The following is a 17,400-nucleotide window of genomic DNA, read 5'->3' as shown; positions in this document are numbered from 1 at the left end:
TTTGGACCATATTATTTTATTTTCTCTCTTTATCAGGACTCTTAGCCCGAGGAAATATTGTCAGAAAACTTTCATATTCACTTGACAAATGAGAGATTTCAGTATCTTTCTTCCCCAAAAATCACTGTATGGATGAAACAAATTTCAATACTTAACTGACCAAAACGAAGTGAAGAAGAAATATAGTTGAAGCAACAGAGAGAAAGAGGTTTTGGCAAGAGATGTTTTTACTTATTTAATGAAGTTCCTACTATTTCTGTAGATTTTTTTTTCCCCACAGGATTCTCCTTTCTTGCCTGTTAATGAAGGCGATATTAATCCCCACGATCACCTTGCTCCTACTGCTTACAAAATTCTGCCACAACTTTCGTCACCCTGTCTAACTCTGGTGGTTCTTAAACCCTATACCAAATAATGTAAGATGTGGAGACAGGATCAGGTACAAAGGGACAATCTCTTCCTACTTGCACCTCTTACACACTCTGAGCCCATCCTTGTCCCCCTCCCAAAGACTCATTAGCCCCATTGTTATTTTGGAAAATAGGAGAAAAAAATAAATACATCCTGCAAATCTTCTACTCTTTGTTCTATCCTGCGAACTTCTTCCTTTATCTATTTCCTTATGCTTTTTAATACAGGTTTTTTTTTAATTACTACTTTCTAACCACTCTTCTGAACTTCAAAGTTAAAATTTATTTTCATGTAGTTCGAGGTCCTCTATTTCTTTCTTGTTTCCAGAACTCAATCTAAGACTGTGTTCCGTTTGTCCCACATGTCCTTCCACTCTTCTCCCAAGTTATCCTTTACTTTCTCTGTTACCTCAGAACTACCAGTATTGGTTTTTAAAACCTTATTACTGTGAAACCGCTGAATTTCCAGTTTTCTTGACTGTCTGAAATGCCATTCCCTACATTTGCCTCTTCATTGTCTCTGCCAGTACTTTTCACTCAGACAGAGGATTCTCTTTGGGAGATTGGAGGCAGATGGTGATGGTGAAATGAGTTGCAAGTGTCCCTATTAGTATCTTCCTGGCATCCTAAACTCTAACTTCAAGCAGATAGAAACTCAAGTGCGTTACGAGATGAACCATTATAGGCTTACTTAGGAATATCATAACTACCTAAAATGTTATTAAACAGAGAAATGCAATCTGTCTTCTAAAAAGAGATTATAAGCAATCTTTTGGAACAAAGTAAGAAACTGCTAGTAGACGGTGAAGCCAAAAACAAAAGGTAAATGATTGACATGATTATATTTATGTCATATATTGCTTTCACTATTTCTATTGAAAAAATAGAATATGAAATATAACACAAAGGAATATAAAAGAGGTTTTGCTCTTATAGAAATAAAATAAAAAAACTATTTTTTCTGTTTTGGAACAATGTATTTATCTCTACTTACAATAGATTATCTGTTTCACATGTTGTAATATCATTTTTAATAAAAAAGTGAAGCAATTATAATTGCAAATTGTAAATAAAACATTTATTCTAATCATCATTTAAACAGATAAGTATGCAATTTTGAGATACAATTCAATATAATAAGAACCGTACATTATGAAATACAAATGACATACACACCCTTGAGTAAAATCTGCATATTTTAAAATAGCATTTTAACCATTTGTGATTGATATAATTTCTATTTATAATTAAACAGGCTCTTTAAAATACCAACACTGGTAACAGTGGCATAATCAAAGAGCCCTTCAGGTTGACCTTTAATGTAATCAACTTGTAGAAATTTGAGTTTGGAATAGAAATATCACCTAAGTTAATTTAACATACATAGCATGTCATGTATCCATCCACAGCATTTTACTGGAAACCATTATATGACTATGAATGGGTAAGCAACTTAGAAAGGAATATATGATTAAAAATAAGATACTTTATACAAAATGTGTATAATGACATAGCATATTGAATCTAATTTTCATTTAAGTAGAGCAGAGAATTGGATGACTTTTATAACAATAATAAGGAATGACACATGTATATGTTCCTTGGCATGAGGCATCCTATTTCTTATATTAAATATTAATGATGATATGGCCATGTAACAGAGTATGAGGTAGCATAGATGACTTTCTAGTAGTGGTAAGTTGTTCCCTCTGAGAAACAAAGCCAGTGTTCGGTGGCTCCCCCCTGCCCATCTCTTCGTTCCTGTTTCTATCTCTGTCTCTCTCTATTACAGCAGGAAATGCTTCACTTCTTGGCAACCAGGTTGGGATTTCCCAGTAGGTATTTAATCAGGCATTTGCCTACTGTCATAACCTTGGAATGTTGAAGGTGGAAAGAGAGAATTTCCAGCAACATTCTTTTTTTTTTTGGCTCAGTGCTAGGGTGATATTACCACAGCAATATGATATGAACACAGCATAGTCCCTGCTCTCATGGAACTTACATTTAGTTAGTGAGACTTCAGGTACTTAAACAGGCAGCTGCAATGCAATATGCTAAATACCACAACAGAGAGAAGAATTGTGTGATAGGGGAAGACATATAAGAAGCATCTAACCCACACTTGAAGGTGGGGTTCAGGGGTCAGGTTTGGCTTCCCAGAGTTACAAAAGCAAAATCAAACAAAATTATATACAGTAATTGAAATATTCAAAATGCAAAAGCAAGGAGTCATTCTGTCCCATCTTTCCATTTGTTTATGTACCTGTTTTTCTAGTTTCAACCTGTGCCACGGTTGAGTTCCGCTGTGCAGATGGGACTTGTATTCCAAGATCAGCACGATGCAACCAGAACATAGATTGTGCAGATGCTTCAGATGAAAAGAACTGCAGTAAGATATTCCACTACCTTTTGTCTGTTTATACTTGGGCACTTTTGGCATTGCATTGAACACTGTGCAAGATTTTACTGAACTTTGTCCAAAATTGGTATGTAATTAACCCCTGTTGTGTGGGATAATTACATATCTATTTCCTCAAATGAAGTTAACTTTTCTCATCTCTATGACCTACATAGAAGGCTCATAATCTTTGCAAATGAGGTACTTTTTCATTTTTTTGTTTACCTTCTTCTAGATAACACAGACTGCACACATTTCTATAAACTTGGAGTGAAAACCACAGGATTCATAAGATGTAATTCTACCTCACTGTGTGTTCTGCCAACCTGGATATGCGACGGGTCTAATGACTGTGGAGACTATTCAGATGAATTAAAGTGCCCAGGTAATACTAGATTTTAGAAAAACACAGGCTTTGCCTTGGAGATTTTGAGGCTACTTAGTTGTATAGAGTGAATTTTTAAATTTTTACTCTTAATATCAATTATTGACATTAAAATTTAAATGGCACAGACTAAAATGTAATGAACCTGTTCTAAACATACCGCTTGATCTTTTTAAGTGAGTTACAAAATGATATTCAAGAAACCATCCTAAATTTGGATCAATTTTTTATGTTTAGTTATTAATCCTTTCAAAATTGGTGATTAAGTCTTTCAAATTTGTAATTTATAATCCTTCAACAGAATTATCACATGCCTAGAAATAACTTCATAAAAGAAGAGAAACAATGTTTCTGACAACTGGCTTTACTCAGTGTTATTGTACAGCAATGTTTAATGCAGTTTACAAAATCCTTTGGCATAGTAATTTGAGTAATAGTTACAATCATTATTGAATCAGGTTAAGACAGGTTTATTTATATCTGACTGTTAACCATCTTTACATACATAAGCCCTGAAAACTGTCATCTACATTCTTAGAAGAATGCCTTCCAGCAAAGTTCTTGACTGTTTCTTTCTATTTGAGGACATGAAATTTAAAAAAAAATTATAAAAAGAACTATGTATAACTGGAAGTAGAGATTCTATGTAGGACACTATTAAATTTTGTCTCATACTGGTTTGCCTCTCTCCACCCTGCTGCTACACCCATGTTTTTCATGTTTAGCTGATATATAATAATTTTTAAACAATTTTAAGCAATTATATTCATAAGTATTTTACACAGAAGTTTATACACACACAATCTACTATGAAAATCCGATTTTTTAGTAGATGATACATTTATTATTTCTAAATTCGTGATGGTTCTTTTATCATGTATATAATTGTTTAAATTTTTATTTTACACTCAGAGTGGACATGTATAGCCTTATTACTTGGGTATATTGCGTGATGCTGAGGTTTGGGCTTGTATTGATCCTGTCACCCATTTAGTGAACATGGTACCCAATAGTTTTTCAGCCCTTTGCCTCCTTCCTCCCTCTCCCCTTTTGGAGCCCCCAGTATCTATTATTCCATATTTACTTCTTTGTGTACTCAATGTTTAGCTCCCACTTATAACTGGGAACATGTGATATTTGGTTTTCTGTTCTTGCGTTGATTTACTTAGGCTAATGCTCTCTAGCTGCATTCGTGTTACTGCAAAGGACATGATTTCACTTTTTTATGACTGCATAGAATTCCATGGTGTAAGTGTACCATATATTCTTTATCCAGTCCACCACTGATGGACATCTACATTAATTTAATATATTTGCTATTGTGATTAGTATTTCAATAAACATATATGAGTGCATGTATCTTTATTTTCCTTTGAGTATGCGATGAGATTGGGTTAAATCATAGTTCTACTTTTAGTTTTTGAGAAATCTCCAAACTACTTTTCACAGGGGCTGAACTAATTTACATTCCTATCAACAGTGTATAAGTGTTTCTTTTTCTCCACAACCTCACCATCTCATTTTTTGACTTTTTAAACAAAAGGCATTCTGACTACTATGAGATGGTACCTCGTGGTTTTGATTTTCATTTCTCTCATGATTAGTGATATTGAGCACTTTTTTATGTGTTTGTTGGCCACTTTTATGTCTTCTTTTGAGAAGTGTCTGTTTCTATACTCGACCTATTTTTAATGGGGTTATTTGTTTTTTTTATTTCTTATTGATTTATTTAAATTCCTTATAGATTCTGGATATTTGTTCTTTGCCAAATACATAGTTGGAAAATATTTTCTCCCAGGGTACCTGTTTACTCTGTTGATAGATTTTTGTTGTTGTTGTGCAGAAGCTCTTTAGTTTAATGAAGTCCCACTTGTCAATTTCTGTTTTTGTTGCAACTGCTTTTGAGGACTTAGTCATACATTCTTTTCCTAGGACTGTGTCCAGAAAAGCATTTCTTAGGATTTCTGCTAGTATTTTTATAGTTTGAGATCATACATTTAAGTCTTCAAACTTCTTTGACTTAATTTTTGTATTTGATAAGAGGTAGGAGTCCAGTTTAGTTTTTTTGCATATGGTAAGTGGGATTGTGTTTTTTATTTAGCCCTCAGCTTGAACTTTATTTGTGTATGGTAATGCTACTGATTTTTATACATTAATTTTGCATCTTCACTAAACTTGATTATGAGATCTAGGGGCCTTTTTTGCAGAATCTTTAGGTGTACATTTATGATGTCAGCGAAGAGAAATAGTTTGATTTCCTATTTTTCTGTTTGCATGCCTTTTATTTCTTTCTCTAGACTGATTGCTCTGGCTAAGATTTCCTATAGTATGTTGAAAAGGAGTGGTGAGAGTAAGCAGCCTTGTCTTGTTCCAGTTCTCAGGAGGAGTAATTCCAGCTTTTGCACCTTCAGTTTGAGGTTGGCTTTGGGTTTGTCACAGATGGCTCTTATTGTTCTTTCCATGACTAGTTTGTCGAGGATTGTTATCATGAAGGGATATTGGATTTTATTGAATGCTTTTTCTGTGTCTATTGAGATGATCACATGGGTTTTGTTCCTAATTCTGTTTATGTAGTGAATCATACTTATTGATTTGCATATGTTGCACCAACCTGGAATCCCAGGAATAAAGCCTACTTGCCCATTGTAAATTAGATTTTTGATGTGCCGCTGGATTTGGTTTGCTAGTATTTTGTTAAAGGTTTTTGTTCCTATGTTCATTAGGGATATTGGTCTGTAGTTTTGCTGTGGTGGCTGTTGTGTCTTTGTCAGATTTTGGTATTAGGATGATTCTGATTTCATATAATGAGTTAGGGAGAAATCTCACCTCCTTAATTATTTGGAACAGTTTCAGCAGCATTGGTATCAGCTCTTCTTTGTACATCTGGTAGAATTTGGCTGTGAATGTATCTGTTCCAGGGCTTTTTAAAATTTGTATATTTTTTATTACTGATTCAGTTTTAGAACTCATTGATCTATTCATGTTTTCAATGTCTTCCTTACTCAATTTTGGGAGATTGTGCCTTTCCAGAAATTTATTCATTTTCTCTAGATTTTATAGTATGTATGCATACAGGTGTTCACAATAGTTTCCGATGATATTTTGTGGGATCAGTTGTTATATTGCCTTTGTCGTTTCTGATTGTGCTTATTTTAGTCTTCTCTCTTTTTTTTTTTTAATCTAACAAGCGGTCCATCAACATTGTCTATCCTTTAAAAGAACCAGTATTTCATTTCATTGATCCTTGTATAGTTTTTTGGGGTCTCATTTTATTTTGTTCTGCTCTGATTTTAGTTTTTTTCTTCTGTTGGCTTTGGGATTAGTTTTTTCTTTCCTTGGTTCGTTTAGGTGTAGTCAGATTGTTATTTGAGCTCTTTCTATCTTTTTGATGTAGACATTTAGTACTATAAACCTTCCTTTTAACACTGCTTTTGCCCCATCTCAGAGGTTTTGGTATGTTGTGTCTCTGCTTTCATTTATCTCAAATAATCATTTGTTATCTGCTTTAAGTTCATTGTTTACCCAAAATTCATTCAGAGCAAGTTTTAGTTTCCATATTTTGTGGTTTTGAGTATTCCTCTGGTTATTGATTTCTATTTTTTCTATTTTTATTTCATTGAGGCCTGAGAATTTGGTATTTTTAAAAAATTTATTGAGACTTGTTTTATGACCACACGTGGTTAACTTTAGAGTATATTTTGTGTACAGATGAGAAGAATGTATATGCTACGGTAGTCTGGAGTGTTTTGTGGATGTCTATTAGGTCCAATTGGTCAAGTGTTGAATTACATTCAGAATTTCCTTGTTAGTTTTCTGCCTCATTGACCGAATGATGTCACTGGGGTATTGAATTACGCTACTGTTATTGTGGCTATCAAGTTGTTTTGTAGGTCTGGAAGTACTAGTTTTATGAATCTAGGTGCTCTTCTTTATTTTTTTTCTACTGCTGTTGTTTTAAAGTCTGTTTTATCTGATATAAGAATAGCAAACACTGCTCTTTTTTGTTTTCCATTTGCATGATAGATGTTTCTCCATCCTTTTCTTTGAGCCTATGGGTGTCATTACGTCAGATAGGTCTCTTGAAGATGGCAGAAGGATAGGTTTTGCTTTTTTATCCAGTTTACAACTCCATGTCTTTTAAGGCCATTTACATTCAAGGTTAATATTGGTATGTGAGATTTTGTTCTTGTTGTAGTGTTGTTAGCTAGGTGATTTTTAGTGTCATTTGTGTAGTTGCTTTATAGGGTTCATGGGCTGTGTGCTTATGTGTTCTATTGCGGTAGTATCATTCTTTCATTTCCATTCAAAGAACCCCCTTAGGCTCTCTTCTAGCACTGATCTGGTGGTGATCTAGTCCTTTAACAATTGCTTGTCTGGGAAAGACTTTTTTTCTCCTTTATTTATGGAGGTTAGTATGGTGGAATATAAAATTCTTAACTGGCATTTATTTTCCTTAAGAATGCTAAAAATAGGTCCCCAATCTCTTCTGGATTTTAAAGTTTCTGCTGAGAAGTCTGTTGTTAGTCTGCTAGGTTTCACTTTATAGGTGATATGGCCCATTTTTGTAGCTGCCTTCAAACTTCTTTTGTGTTGATGTTGGATAGCCCAATGACCATGTGCTGTGCCTTGGGGATGATTGTCTTGTTCAGTATCTTGCAGGAGATCTCTGGCTATCTTGAATCTGTCTGTTGATTTCTCTAGCAAGATTGGGGATATTTTCATGAATTATACCATCAAACATGTTTTCTAAGTTGCATACTTTCTCTTCTCTCTCATGAATCTCAATAAGTCATAGATTTTGTCACTTTTCATGATCCTATATTTCTCAAAAGCTTTGTTCATTTTCTAAAATTCTTTTTTCTTTATTTTTGAAAAAAAATTAATATGAAGGACCAGTCTTAAAGCTTTGGAATTCTTTCTTCTGCTTGGTCTAGTCTATTGTTAAGGCTTTCAATTGTATTTTGAATTTCTGTAGTGATTTTTTTTAGTTCCAAAAGTTCTGTTTAGTTCTTTCTTAATACTGCTATGTTGTCTTTCAAATCCTGAATTTTCTTTTTTTTTTTTTCTGTTTTCTTAGTGTTAGATTGAAACCTTCTTTTGGGTTTTGTTGAGTATTCTTGCTATCCATATCCTAAATTCTAGAGCATTTGACTGTAGCTCACTGCAGGTCTTTCACATTAAAAAAAATTAATTATATAAAATATTTAAAAGAAATATAGACACTTATTACTTTAGACTCATGAAACTGGCACCAAAAAAAAATTATACTTTAAGTTCTAGGGTACACGTGCACAATGTGCAGGTTTGTTACATATGTATACATGTGCCTTGTTGGTTTGCTGCACCCATCAACTCGCCATCTACATTAGGGATTTCTCCTAATGCTATTCCTCCCTCATCCCCCAACCCCACAACAGACCCCAGTGTGTGATGTTCCCTGCCCTGTGTCCAAGTGTTCTCATTGTTCAATTTCCACCTATGAGTGAGAACATGCAGTGTTTGGTTTTCTGTCCTTGCGATAGTTTGCTCAGAATGATGGTTTCTAGCTTTATCCATGTCCTTACAAAGGACATGAACTCATCATTTTTTATGGCTGCATAGTATTCCATTGTGTATATGTGCTACATTTTCTTAATCCAGTCTATCACTGATGGACATTTGAGTTGGTTCCAAGTCTTTGCTATTGTGAATAGTGCCACAATAAACATACATGTGCATGTGTCTTTATAGCTGCATGATTTATAATCCTTTGGGTATATACTCAGTAGTGGGATTGCTGGGTCAAATGGTATTTCTACTTCTAGATCCTTGAGGAATCACCACACTGTCTTCCACAGTGGTTGAACACTCCCACCAACAGTGTAAAAGCATTCCTATTTTTCCACATCCTCTCCAACACCTGTTGTTTCCTGACTTTTTAATGATCGCCACTCTAACTGGTGTGAGATGGTATCTGATTGAGGTTTTGATTTGCATTTCTCTGATGACCAGTGGATGATGAGCATTTTTTTCATGTGTCTGTTGGCTGCATAAATGTCTTCTTTTGAGAAGTGTCTGTTTATATCCTTTGTCCACTTTTTGATGGAGTTGTTTGATTTTTTTCTTGGAAATTTGTTTGAGTTCTTTGTAGATTCTGGATATTAGCCCTTTGTCAGATGGGTAGATTGCAAACATTTTCTCCCATTCTGTAGGTTGCCTGTTCACTCTGATGGTAGTTTCTTTTGCTGTGCAGAATCTCTTTAGTTTAATTAGATCCCATTTGTCTATTTTGGCTTTTGTTGCCATTGCTTTTGGTGTTTTAGTCATGAAGTGCTTGCCCATGCCTATGTCCTGAATGGTATTGCCGAGGTTTTCTCCTAGGGTTTTTATGGTTTTAGGTCTAACATTTAAGTCTTTAATCCATCTTGAATTAATTTTTGTATAAGGTGTAAGGAAGGGATCCAGTTTCAGCTTTCTACATATGGCTAGCCAATTTTCCCAGCACCATTTATTAAATAGAGAATCCTTTCCCCATTTCTTGTTTTTGTTAGGTTTGTCAAAGATCAGATTGTTGTAGACGTGTAGTGTTATTTCTGAGGCCTCTGTTCTGTTCCATTAGTCTATATCTCTGTTTTGTTACCAGTATCATGCTGTTTTGGTTACTGTGGCCTTGTAGCATAGTTTGAAGTCAGGTAGTGTGATGCTTCCAGCTTTGCTCTTTTTGCTTAGAATTGTCTTGGCAATGTGGGCTCTATTTTGATTCCATATGGACTTTAAAGTAGTTTTTTCCAGTTCTGTGAAGAAAGTCATTGGTAGCTTGATGGGGATGGCATTGCATCTATAAATTACCTTGGGCAGCATGGCCAGTTTTATGATATTGATTCTTCCTATGCACAAGCATGGACTGTTCTTCTATTTATTTGTGTCACTTTTACTTCTGGCCAGGGCAATCAGGCAAGAGAAAGAAATAAAGGAAAGAAATTAGGAAAAGAGGAAGTCAAATTATCCGTGTTTGCAGATGACATGATTGTATATTTAGAAAACCCCATTGTCTCAGCCCAAAATCTCCTTAAGCTGATAAGCAACTTCAAGCAAAGTCTCAGGATACAAAATCAATGTGCAAAAATCACAAGCATTCTTATACACCAATAACAGACAAACAGAGAGCCAAATCATGAGTGAACTCCCATTCACAGTTGTTACAAAGAGGATAAAATACCTAGGAATCCAACTTACAAGGGATGTGAAGGACCTCTTCAAGGAGAACTATAAACCACTGCTCAACGAAACTGGCACCAAGATTCTTAATTTTCTGTTTACAACAACACATTCTTTACCTCAGTATGACTGTAATTAATTTTGAAATTATCTTGAGGTCAGCATATGATAGATATTAATTAAACTAATATTTTATTTTTCTTTTTTGTGATCTCCATCTCTTTCTAGTATTAATAAGTTATCTTAAAATTAACTTTCAACACTAATAGAGAATCACAACTTTTATATTGGGTAAGAAAGAAAGGGACATGCATGCAGGCTTATGAGGCAGGTGGACAGACAGACAGGAAGCCAGCAATGGGTCAGCCTAAATACTTTAGGTTAGATCCAGGAAACATCCTGAGCATCCCAAAATGTTTTGGTTTAATGCTGAATTCACTCAAAAAATATATTTTCATCTTTAATTATATCTACAAAGTCAACATATAAAAAATAAAATGCCTACAATTTTTGTTATCTTAAAACAGTCATAATAGACCATTATAGTGTGATTGGGATATATACACTAGGGTTTACTTCCTGCTTGGCTATAGATCAAACGTCTAAAATCATGTAAACCTGAAGGAGCAATGGAACAGATGACACCCAGTTAAAAGATAAATATAGGCTGGGCACAGTGGCTCACACCTGTAATCCCAGCACTTTGGGAGGCCGAGGATGGAGGATCATGAGGTCAGAAGTTCAAGACCAGCCTGACCAATATGGTAAAACCTCGTCTCTATTAAAAATACAAAAATTAGCCGGGCATGGTGGCACATGCCTATAGTCCTAGCTACTCAGGAATCTGAGGCAGGAGAATCACTTGAACCTGGGAGACGGAGTTTGTAGTGAGCCAAGATTGTGCCACTGCACTCCAGTCTGGGTGACAGAGTGAAACTCCATCTCAACCAAAAAAATAAAAAATAAAAAATAAATAAAAAATAAATAAATAAATAAATATAGTGTTCTATATGTACTCTTGAAGGTTAAAATAATGATAATACTCCATAATTTAAAATATATATATAATTTACAAAATAATTTTACATACAGGTACTTTTTTATGATAATTCTGAAAGGTATAATAATTTTAGATTTGCCAGTGTAACTCGTTTATTCTTCCTTAAAATACAGAATAATTGTTTAAATCCTGTTAAGGAATACTCCAAATAGAGGGCCATAGAAACACTACATTCACACTTTTCCAGGAAAGAGACACCAATGTATTAATTTTATTATTTTGTGCTATGAATACGGAATTAAGAGTATTTTCCACTCAAATATTATTCTTTGGCCTTAGGCTCACTCAATTTAGAGTCATATCTATTTTTTAACTTTATTTTATGTTTATTAACTAAGTGCTACTCTGTTATAATTTAAACCGATTTTACATTACTATAATCTTTCTGTTCTAGGACTCAATCCTGGATTGGATTTGATTATCATGTCTCCTGGGTCCCTGTTCTGGGACAGTTTCTGAATCTTTCCTTTATTTTCATAACCTTGACATTCTTTAGGAGAAAATCTTAGCTATTTTTAAGTTTACTTGTTATTTATCTCTTTCAGTTTAGGGAGTATTAATGATTTATCTACCTATATTTCAGAAGTCTAAAATTAAATTGTTTGACATTACATTCTATATTTTATCACAGTTCAAAACAAACACAAATGTGAAGAAAATTATTTTAGTTGTCCTAGTGGAAGATGCATTTTGAATACCTGGATATGCGATGGTCAGAAAGATTGTGAGGATGGACTGGATGAATTCCACTGTGGTGAGACATTGTATTTAGCTTAGTTTTGTTAACCTTACTCTTACTTATATGTTAGCATTCTCTTATGTAGGAATTTTATACAAAATATTGTCAGCTGATTTTAACATTAATTTTCATTTTTATTAAATAATACAAAAATGGTAAAGATTAAAATTAAAACAAAAGAGCTTATAATGAAGACTAACACTCTTTGGTCCTAGACTTTTCTTTTAACCTCTGTTTTTGTTGAATAATTACTTCCATCAGTTTATAATATAGATATGATAAAGTTATACCTTTGCTTAATTTACTGACTTTAGGTGGTACCTAATGTATTTGCTTTCTGCTATAAAAAATAAGGATTTGACACATGCTACTTGTTATATTTCCCCTGCCTATTATTGGTATCTGCATGGGGGATTGGGTCTAACACCCTGTGGACACCAAAATCCATGGATGCTCAAGTCCCTTATATAAAGCAGCCTAGTAGTTGCATGTAACCTATGCACATCCTCCTGTACATTTTAAATAACCTCTTGATTACTTATAATGCCTAATACAATGTAAATATGATGTCAATTATTGTTTCATTGTATTGTTTTTATTTCTATTATATTTTATTCTTGTATTATTATTTAATTTTATTTTTTCAAATACTTCTGATGTGTAGTTTGTTGAATCCATGGATATTAAAGGCACAGATGTGGAGAGCTGACTGAATATTATTATCCTGAAATTTTGTACTAATTACATGTATAGCTCTCAATAATATACATAAACTTCTATTTCTTTAAACTTTTGCCTTTCATCTTCTACCTCCTAATTTCTGTGTGTGTACACTTTATTTCATGTTACATTGTCAAACTAAGAAAGCATTTTTACATTTATTTTCTAAAATGTATGGATTTTGTGATTTGCAAATCAAAGAAATTTCCAGCAGGAAAACAAGGTGTATATTCATTATTTACGTTTAGCACAAATAACATACACTGTGGTGAATAGATAGAGTGGAAAAAAGATTAAAAATGGATTTTCTGTGAAATGTCAAACTCTCCTAAAAGTAAATGTCATCATGAAACGCGAAGGTGCATTTTGTTTTACTGAGATGCCACATGTCTTTACATTAGAGCCAGATTTTGAACAAGACTAGCAGAGAACTTCCAAAATACTGTATGTGGATTCATAATTTCTGAACAGTGGCCATTATCTGATCATATCTTCTTTAATTTTATTTTTTCCAAACTTCAGTTTTCTAATGTTCTCTGTTTCACAGGTCATCTAATTAAGCATTTTAAATGAAAATGCAAAGTTTTGCAATTGTTTATGAAATCAAAAGTAGAATTGCTATTTTTACAAGAGTTTATATTTTGAACACCTTAATTTAGAAGGATTTTACTTTTGAATGTTTTCTAGTAACAAATATACTGGGTAGAAGGGGAGGCTGGGAATGGAGGAGAGCAATAACAAAATTGGCTTTGGAAATAAATGGAGTGTGTTATTATAATAAAAATATAATCTAATAATAAAAAAGCCAGCCACTATGCCAATTAATTTAGGTGTTATTAGTCAAGTATAACAAACCCAAGTGTTTCCAAGGAAGCAACACAAAAACATCAGCACAGTTGCTACGTACAAAACTGTCGGGTTGTCTTCAAGCTATAACCTCCTTAGTCACCCACCTTTAAAAACAAACATATCTGCTGATTAGTCCACCATACTATTACCTTACTTAGGATGTAAGTGTTTTCTCTTGGCTCAAAGATAGATTTAAAGTTTAAAAGTATGACTAGACTGTACCAGAAATATATATTTTATATCTATGCATTACACATTCAAAAAATAATAATGACAGACAAATATACCTGGAGTAGAGTGACCGCATTAGGACTACCTCAAAGGCAAGCCTTATAAGAATCGTGTTGAAGAAATCGTGGTTGTATCACCTGGAAACACAGAGGGAATATGCAAGCTGATGCCCAAATTTTATAGAATTGTCATAGAAAAGAAGAAGTTGGCTTCTTTTATTATAGGATAGTTGATTTTAGCAGAGTCTAAGAAAGAATCTTCTCACTGTCGGATCTGTTGTAAGACGGTCTCAAACTATTTTTTTTTTTTCCTTTTGTTTGTTTTCTAGATTCTTCTTGCTCTTGGAACCAATTTGCTTGTTCTGCACAAAAATGTATTTCTAAGCATTGGATTTGTGATGGAGAAGATGATTGTGGGGATGGGTTAGATGAAAGTGATAGTATTTGTGGTAAGTTGTGTGTCTTCTGTCCTCAATCAGTTTTTAAGCGTTATATATGCTCTATCATTTTAGAGCATACACAAAATTTGCTAATTTATTAAAATTAACATAAAATTTATGTGTATCTTTCTAGGTAGCTGTTTTTATTATTTGCATGACAATCCATTATTCTATTATTTTTATACATAAACTGTTATTCAATATTTGGTATTTTTCCTTAATATTGCCACAACAAATTTATTTGTACATTTTATTTCTAGCTTTCGGTGACTTCTCTGAAGCAAATATCAATGATTGAGATTACAGGGTCAAATAATCAAACTTATTTTTCATTATGCTTCCTATATACCACCAAGTTACCCTCCAAAATTAGCATACTAATTTATACTGCCACAAGCCACACGTGCTGTTTATGTGCATATGTGTGTGTTATATTCGCCCTTATTGCTGATTTGTTTTAAATAAGAAGTAAAGGAATGTGGCTATTTTATATGATATTAAAATGCACTTTGAAATGTAGCTTTATAAGATTAGAGGTATTAGTGTCAAATAGCTATACTTAACTACTGTATGTCAACTACAAGTCCAGTATAATTGCTTTTTAATATTCACAAATATTTAACAAATAGTTAAATAGAATTATTCACTGAATTTCCTAAGGGGTGAAAGAAGGAAACAAGCTAGTCTTTAAAATTTGTTCTTACCGGCCAAGAATTTCACTATTTTTATAGATGTCTATTGGTTGTCTATCTAATCTATTTCTGTATATGCATTTGTACCTGTAGCTATATATTCTTTACTCATTACATCAGCCTTTGGTGGCAGCTGTAATCATCCTCTTTTAGGAAGAGAAGGACCCAAGTCATAGAATAAGGTGTATGTATAGATTTTAGTATACTTAACACTTCTTTTAAATTTCAGGGGTTGTGGACTGCTATTTCTGTCACAAACATATAGAGAAAGGTAGTATTTTATAGTATTCAAGCTAAACTGAAGTTCTCTGTAAATAATATGAAATTGGAGATATTCTTGAAAGTAGGCAATTTATTTTCTTGTATTTAAGTCACTCAAAATCTACTTTTTATTTACACAGCTGAAACCATTTACAGTTATACAACAGACAAATATAGAAAGATCACTATCAAAAAGGTGTGAAAGAAAAAAGTCAGTAATCAATTAGATGACTGTCAGTCTGTTTCTCTTTGCTATTACTTTTTAAAATAAATTTAATAAAAGAATTACCTATTTACAATAGCATGAGCACGGTTTCAATCTCTAAAATTATCTTACTTTTGACTTTTGTTAAACTCTACACTAAATGGCTACTACTTTTTAAAATAAATTTAAATTTATTTTAAAATAAATAAATTTATTTATTTGCTACTACTTTTTAAAATAAATTTAATAAAAGAATTTGCTACTACTTTTTAAAATAAATTTGCTACTACTTTTTAAAATAAATTTAATTTGCTACTACTTTTTAAAATAAATTTAATAAAAGAATTACCTATTTACAATAGGATGAGCACGGTTTCAATCTCTAAAATTATCTTACTTTTGACTTTTGTTAAACTCTACACTAAATGGCCCCATTGATAACACTGTGCTTTCTGAGTGGACACAATATTATAGGGGCAAAGTCTCTAAAGTCATGTAGAGTTGACTTCTCCCACATCTGCATTTTCAAGCTGTGTGATCACAGACCACTTCATTTTATTCCTTATTTTGTTATTCCTTACCTATTAATTGGATACAAAAAGATTTGTACTTACATACCTACATACCTAGTATGATCATCTAACATAACCAATGTATACTGTATTTATGAGGTTTTTCTGATTTTATTTCTCCTGCCTCCTTTCTTTGTCAAAGTATTGTCAGTGTCCTAATAATGCTTTTTTATTAAAGACTAATAAGAAAATGGACATATTTACCTGCAATCAAAATACTGAGCTTATTTACTTTAATTATGAGCTGTATTTTATGTACTACCTACCAATCTTGAGACACATAAAGAAAATAGTGCTTTAGACCAATCATCAGTCAATGAACTGAACCTCATATTTTAGAACAGGAAAATAACTTTATAAATAATTTATCTCACTTGTTTTCAACCTTTGGAGTACAAAAGATCCTTCTCGGAAGTGTGTTAAAAATGTAGTTTCCCAATTTCCGATTCAAAATATTCTGATGCAGGATGTACACACATTCTTTATTGATATGTACATAGTGATTCTGATTTGGAATATTAAGGGTCCCATTTTGAAAACCATGGTCTAGTTTATTTCCATCTTTTGCGAGATGGAAAGAGGAGAAACTCACAGAAATTAATAAATTTTCCTGAGGTCACTCAGATAATTAACTATGACAGAGGTATGAGCAGAATTCAGGTACCAAGATATTAGTAGGATAGTGACTCTTATCAATCAAATATTATTATCCGAGTGGGTGTGCAAGATGGATCTAGTGGAATTTATCAACTTGTCTTTCTTCTCCCTAGGGGTTCTTTTCCCCGAGGAAGGCAATATGTCTCCAGATGGCAGTGGCAACTATGAAATAAAGTCATGAATTTTTTCTTTGGCCCATTTTCTTCCCAATTGACTATGATGTTTTGGCATGTTCTTAACACAAAATCTGTTGAATACTATCAAGGGAGCCAGAAAATTAGCTGCAAAGAGCCTTATGCCATTTTATAGCTGGAGATATCTCAGTAATTATCTAGTCATACCCATCATTTTAAAGATAGGGTAATTCAGACACTAGTCTCCATCAAGGTCATACAGAATTAGATTTCTCCACTGCCAAATCAGGGCTCTTTCTATTATGACTGCCTTGAGAACAAATTAAAGTGATAATATGGCAGTAGACAAGAAATTTTACATTTATCAAAACTTCCTTAAGAGAAAAAAATGCAGTTAAAAACATCTCAAGCTAAAAAGTAAAAATGTTATACAAAGCATTGAATTGATAAT

At 33.1% G+C, this 17,400-nt stretch overlaps 1 protein-coding gene across 1 annotated transcript in view; it reads left to right on the top strand.

The window, feature by feature from the left end:
* Window positions 1–17,400, top strand: part of LRP1B (LDL receptor related protein 1B) — a 1,896,287-nt gene that overhangs the window by 1,597,993 nt on the left and 280,894 nt on the right. The window contains exons 48-51 of the mRNA XM_054478394.2: window positions 2,686–2,799; window positions 3,044–3,193; window positions 12,082–12,204; window positions 14,318–14,437. Of these exons, the coding sequence (XP_054334369.1) occupies window positions 2,686–2,799; window positions 3,044–3,193; window positions 12,082–12,204; window positions 14,318–14,437 (507 nt within the window). The remainder of the gene's footprint in view (window positions 1–2,685; window positions 2,800–3,043; window positions 3,194–12,081; window positions 12,205–14,317; window positions 14,438–17,400) is intronic.

This window comes from Pongo pygmaeus, chromosome 11, assembly GCF_028885625.2.
Source record: "Pongo pygmaeus isolate AG05252 chromosome 11, NHGRI_mPonPyg2-v2.0_pri, whole genome shotgun sequence".
NCBI lineage: Eukaryota > Metazoa > Chordata > Mammalia > Primates > Hominidae > Pongo > Pongo pygmaeus.
Note: the sequence above shows the minus strand (reverse complement) of the source record. Positions and strands in the feature narration are given on the sequence as shown.